The sequence below is a fragment of the Olea europaea genome, chromosome 12 (genome assembly GCF_002742605.1).
Source record: "Olea europaea var. sylvestris chromosome 12, O_europaea_v1, whole genome shotgun sequence".
In the NCBI taxonomy this organism is placed as follows: Eukaryota; Viridiplantae; Streptophyta; class Magnoliopsida; order Lamiales; family Oleaceae; genus Olea; species Olea europaea.
The window spans coordinates 27,830,630-27,835,107 of NC_036248.1; the positions used below are offsets into that span (position 1 = coordinate 27,830,630).

At 37.7% G+C, this 4,478-nt stretch overlaps 1 protein-coding gene across 2 annotated transcripts; it reads left to right on the forward strand.

Moving 5' to 3' along the window:
• LOC111406273 (pentatricopeptide repeat-containing protein At3g16010) lies at positions 1 to 2,816 on the forward strand. Of its 2 annotated transcripts, none has more exons than XM_023035608.1 (3): positions 1 to 334; positions 521 to 705; positions 941 to 2,816. In XM_023035608.1, the coding sequence occupies exons 2-3, from the start codon at positions 579 to 581 to the stop codon at positions 2,779 to 2,781; spliced, it is 1,968 nt and encodes a 655-aa protein (XP_022891376.1). In that variant the 5' UTR covers positions 1 to 334; positions 521 to 578; the 3' UTR covers positions 2,782 to 2,816. The 2 variants fall into 2 exon arrangements, with proteins under 2 accessions (XP_022891376.1, XP_022891377.1); XM_023035609.1 differs by having other exon boundaries at positions 1 to 294.
• Positions 2,817 to 4,478: the final 1,662 nt, after the last annotated feature.

The following is a 4,478-nucleotide window of genomic DNA, read 5'->3' on the forward strand; positions in this document are numbered from 1 at the left end:
TACACAAATGCTGAACCCTAAAATTTGCGAACTCTTCTCCATCGAATTCAACCGGAGCTTTATGAATTCTCCGTTGAGCTCTTCTTCAAAATTTGGAGCTTCCAGGTGGCTGGATTGCTGTGCACGTGCTGCTGTTAATTATTCTTGCAGTCATTTTAGTAATTTTGAAGAGAACATGTGAGAACTGGTTTTTTCTGGATATTCCTCAATTTCCCGGCTATTCACCGGGCGTGATTAATCATCTGCTTCCGGAAGAAATCAAAGAATATTTTCAGTTATGCTGGCTCAATGAAGGTGCGAAAATTATGGATAGACAATAAATTGGTGGCAACTGGTAATCTTCATTTTTCAAAGATTTATGACTAATCACCTGCAGATTATATATAACTTCATCGTCTGCAGATTATAGATAATTACAAAATAAAGATGGGTGAAAAAGAATGAATATTATAGTCGCAATATCTTTCTTTTGATGCTTCTTATTATATCTGAATAATTATTTTGCTTTGGTTTTGTGCAGTGTTGATATTGTTCCGAGAAAAAAAATGACATCTTGGTCAGAGGATTGAAGCTTTACCATGAATCTTATATGGACTGTCAATATTTTAATTTCAGGCGTCAAGGGGAAAATGTTAGCAGGGTTAATTATTTCAAATAGAACAATATCCAAATCATCTTATTTATATGAAAGAATCAAGCAGACAGGTGAAACTTTGTTATCTGAATTTCACGTCGAATAATAGCATTCTGCAGTTTGATTTATAGTTTTTTTTTCCTTTTTATAAATAAATTAATCACTGCTAATAGGCAGTACTGATTCATCAACAATGACCAGTTCTGTATTTTTTATTTTATTTTATTTTTTTTATAAACTATACATTTTCCTAGGTATTGTTTTGTCATGAAGTGAAAAATGGGATTTATGGTTTATCTATTGCAGAGAAAGAAATTGTTCAGATGTTCCACCTGACAAGTCAGAGAGATGAAAGGCAGAAAATATTTTCACAACGACCAGATATGCGTAAGAACAGCTCTGCAAGGACTCTAGATGAAAGGTTCATTAGGATTTTGAAGATTTTTAAGTGGGGTCCTGATGCAGAAAAGGCACTGGAGGTTCTGAAAATGAAGATTGATCATAGATTGGTTTGTGAAGTTCTACAAATAGATGTGGAGATCAATGTTAAGTTGCAGTTTTTTAGGTGGGCTGGAAAGAGAAGAAATTTTGAGCATGATTCTACCACCTACATGACATTACTTCGTTGCCTAGAGGAAGCAAGTCTATTTAGTGAAATGTGGAGGACTATTCAAGAAATGGTCCGGAGTTCATGCCTCATTGGCCCAGCTGAGTTGTCTGAAATTTTGAGAATTTTGGGGAGGGTGAAGATGGTGAACAAAGCACTCTCTATCTTTTACCAGATTAAAAGTCGTAAATGCAAACCAACTGTGAGCACTTACAATTCCATAATTTTCATGCTGATGAAAGAAGGTCATCTCACAAAAGTTTATGAGCTTTATAATGAAATGTGTAGGGAAGGTAACTGTTTCCCTGATACAGTAACATACAGTGCTCTCATATCAGCATTTGGGAAATTAGGCCGTGATGTATCTGCAATTCGGCTGTTTGAGGAAATGAAGGAGAACGGTTTTCATCCCACAGCCAAAATCTATACTACTTTACTTGGGATATACTTTAAACTTGGTGAGGTTGAAAAGGCAATAGAACTGGTTCAGGAGATGAAAGACAAGGATTGCACCCCAACTGTGTATACTTATACAGAATTGATAAAGGGGTTGGGTAAAGCTGGGAGGGCTGGAGAAGCTTACTCTGTATTTTTAAATATGCTGACCGATGGTTGTAAGCCAGATGTTGTGCTCATAAACAATGTAATAAACCTTTTAGGCAGGGTGGGTCGTTTAGCTGATGCTATAAAGCTCTTTGAAGAAATGGAATCCCTAAACTGCATCCCAAATGCAGTGACATACAACACTATTATTAAATCTCTTTTTGAAAGAAAAGCTCCAGTGTCTGAGGTTATCTCATGGTTTGAGAGAATGAAAACCAGTGGCATTAGTCCTAGCTCTTTTACTTATTCAATTCTTATAGATGGGTTTTGCAAGACAAATAGAATAGAGAAAGCTCTGTTACTTCTGGAGGAGATGGATGAGAAAGGTTTTCCTCCATGTCCATCTGCCTATTGCAGTTTGATCAACAGTCTTGGAAGAGCAAAACGATATGAAGCTGCCTATGAGTTATTTCAAGAACTAAAAGAGAATTGTGGATCCTCCAGTGCTCGTGTATATGCTGTGATGATAAAGCATTTTGGCAAATGTGGACGTTTGTCTGAGGCTATGGGTCTTTTTAATGAGATGAAAAGTCTTGGTTGCAGTCCAGATATCTATGCTTATAATGCACTGATGTCAGGGATGGTGAGGTCTGGGATGGTAGATGAAGCTCATACCTTGCTTCAAACTATGGAAGAAAATGGTTGCTTTCCTGACCTGAACTCGTATAATATTATTTTGAATGGCTTGGCCAAAAATGGTGGGCCTGAAAGAGCGATGGAGATGTTCACAAAGATGAAGTTTTCCGAGTTGAAACCAGATGCTGTCTCTTACAACACCGTTCTTGGTTGTCTCAGCCGTGCTGGAATGTTCGAGGAGGCAGCAAAATTGATGAAGGAGATGCATTCAAATGGTTTTGAATATGATCTTATTACATACTCATCAATTCTTGAAGCAGTTGGTAAGATTGATGAGGATCATGCACAAACATCTCTTTGAACCAGATGTGGTATGATTTTTTCCTTCAGCACGTGCATTTGATTCTGTCTTCGCAGCCTTCTTGATCGTGTTGCTTGTTAGTGACTGGTCAGCTCTATGAAATCTGGCTGCTTATTCAAATGAAAAGGTATTTGGTGATATGCACGTCGTATGCTATGTGTAGGCATGTCTTTCGGTCATATAATTACTAAGAAAAAATGTTGAAGAGAATTCTTATCATTTCTTACTCTCAACATGAAATGATTTTGATGAAACCAAACTTGCTAGTTAATATACTCAGTTTTCTATATTTACCGTTATCCAGTTACCTTGGGATTCATCACAGTTCATCCCTTGATTGAGCCTTTGGACTTGTCTTCTCATGCTCAATGGTGTGCGCATGGATGTTACAAAAATGAAGAGGTTAATCTTTGCTTCTTGAAAGGTAGAAGGCGGTGTTATGATCATCGACTGCCTTGAACTTACATAATTGGACAGTAGTTTACATCGCATCTATTATCTTTAGTTTGCTATATCAAAACAGTGCCTCATCATTATGCATTTTGGGAGAACCAGGAACACAACAGACCGTTGGATCTCGTAAGAGCATGTTTGGCTAAGCTTAAAAGTAAAGGTGCTAAGAAATGGCCAAAGCTTCATGGAGTTGGCAACTTAAAATTTCTGGAGTAGATCATTCGGTCACTGATTGGAAGCAACTCTGAAATATCTGTATTATTAAAGAAGAATATTCTTCAATTCCATTCCACCTTACCAAACACACAAGGACATCATTCCAGCACTCCTTTCCCGGAAAAATCTGGACTAGCAACAATTTTCTCTGCAGTGTTNACCTTACCAAACACACAAGGACATCATTCCAGCACTCCTTTCCCGGAAAAATCTGGACTAGCAACAATTTTCTCTGCAGTGTTAAGGAGGAGAACAGGTTTTTTGTCTGAAGAAATTCAGTGAGTTCTGAGGACATTGCGGACACAGATAGTGAAGCTTGGACTGTCAACAGTAATCTCCCAAGTATGGACGGATAGAAATGGCTGACATATCCGGCAAAAAAGTGAAGCCCAAATCACCCCACTTGCCTCACTCAACCTCTCAACTCGCCCAAATCTCGAGCAACTTGCTCTGCACATTTCATCCTGTGCTGGGGCTGCTTTGGATTTGATTATCTTTTTGCTTAAGAGGTCTACATGGTTTTTCCTTACAATTGCTTTGTGTTTAGTTCTCTGTGGTTTAAGCTGGAAACCATATGAGCAATTTGTCATGTCTAACCATACCGAGTTGTCAGTTCTTTATGGTAATGAATTTTTGAAGAGTAGATCTTGTTTGTAAGCTGGCATATGGTGAATGGTGCCAGGTTTGAACCTTTGAAATGTGAAAAATTGAATAAAGAGAAGTATTTGTAACGTAATTTTATATTTGATTCATGGCACTATGTTGAACCTTATTTCAAAAAATGTTTTCTTAGACATTTCACTTCCACAATATAAAACATGCGCAGAAGATCAATGTTGGTGGTGGAAGATAACTGAAGAAACACGTACTAATTCTCATGTGATCTCATTTCAGTACTAGGCACTGTTGGGGTGAAAATGCGTGGGTCGAGTTTGGCTGACAAATAATGAAATTGAGAAAACACAACTAAAAATGGATACAGGTATATACGTGGTTCACCAAATTTAGGCTACGTCCACGGACAAGTA

Excerpts from the sequence above, each read along its gene's own strand:
- LOC111406273 (XM_023035608.1), top strand. The coding sequence starts at position 579 with ATGAATCTTATATGGACTGTCAATATTTTAATTTCAGGCGTCAAGGGG. Across the intron at positions 706-940 it reads TGAAAGAATCAAGCAGACAG|AGAAAGAAATTGTTCAGATG; the intron begins GTGAAACTTTGT and ends TATCTATTGCAG.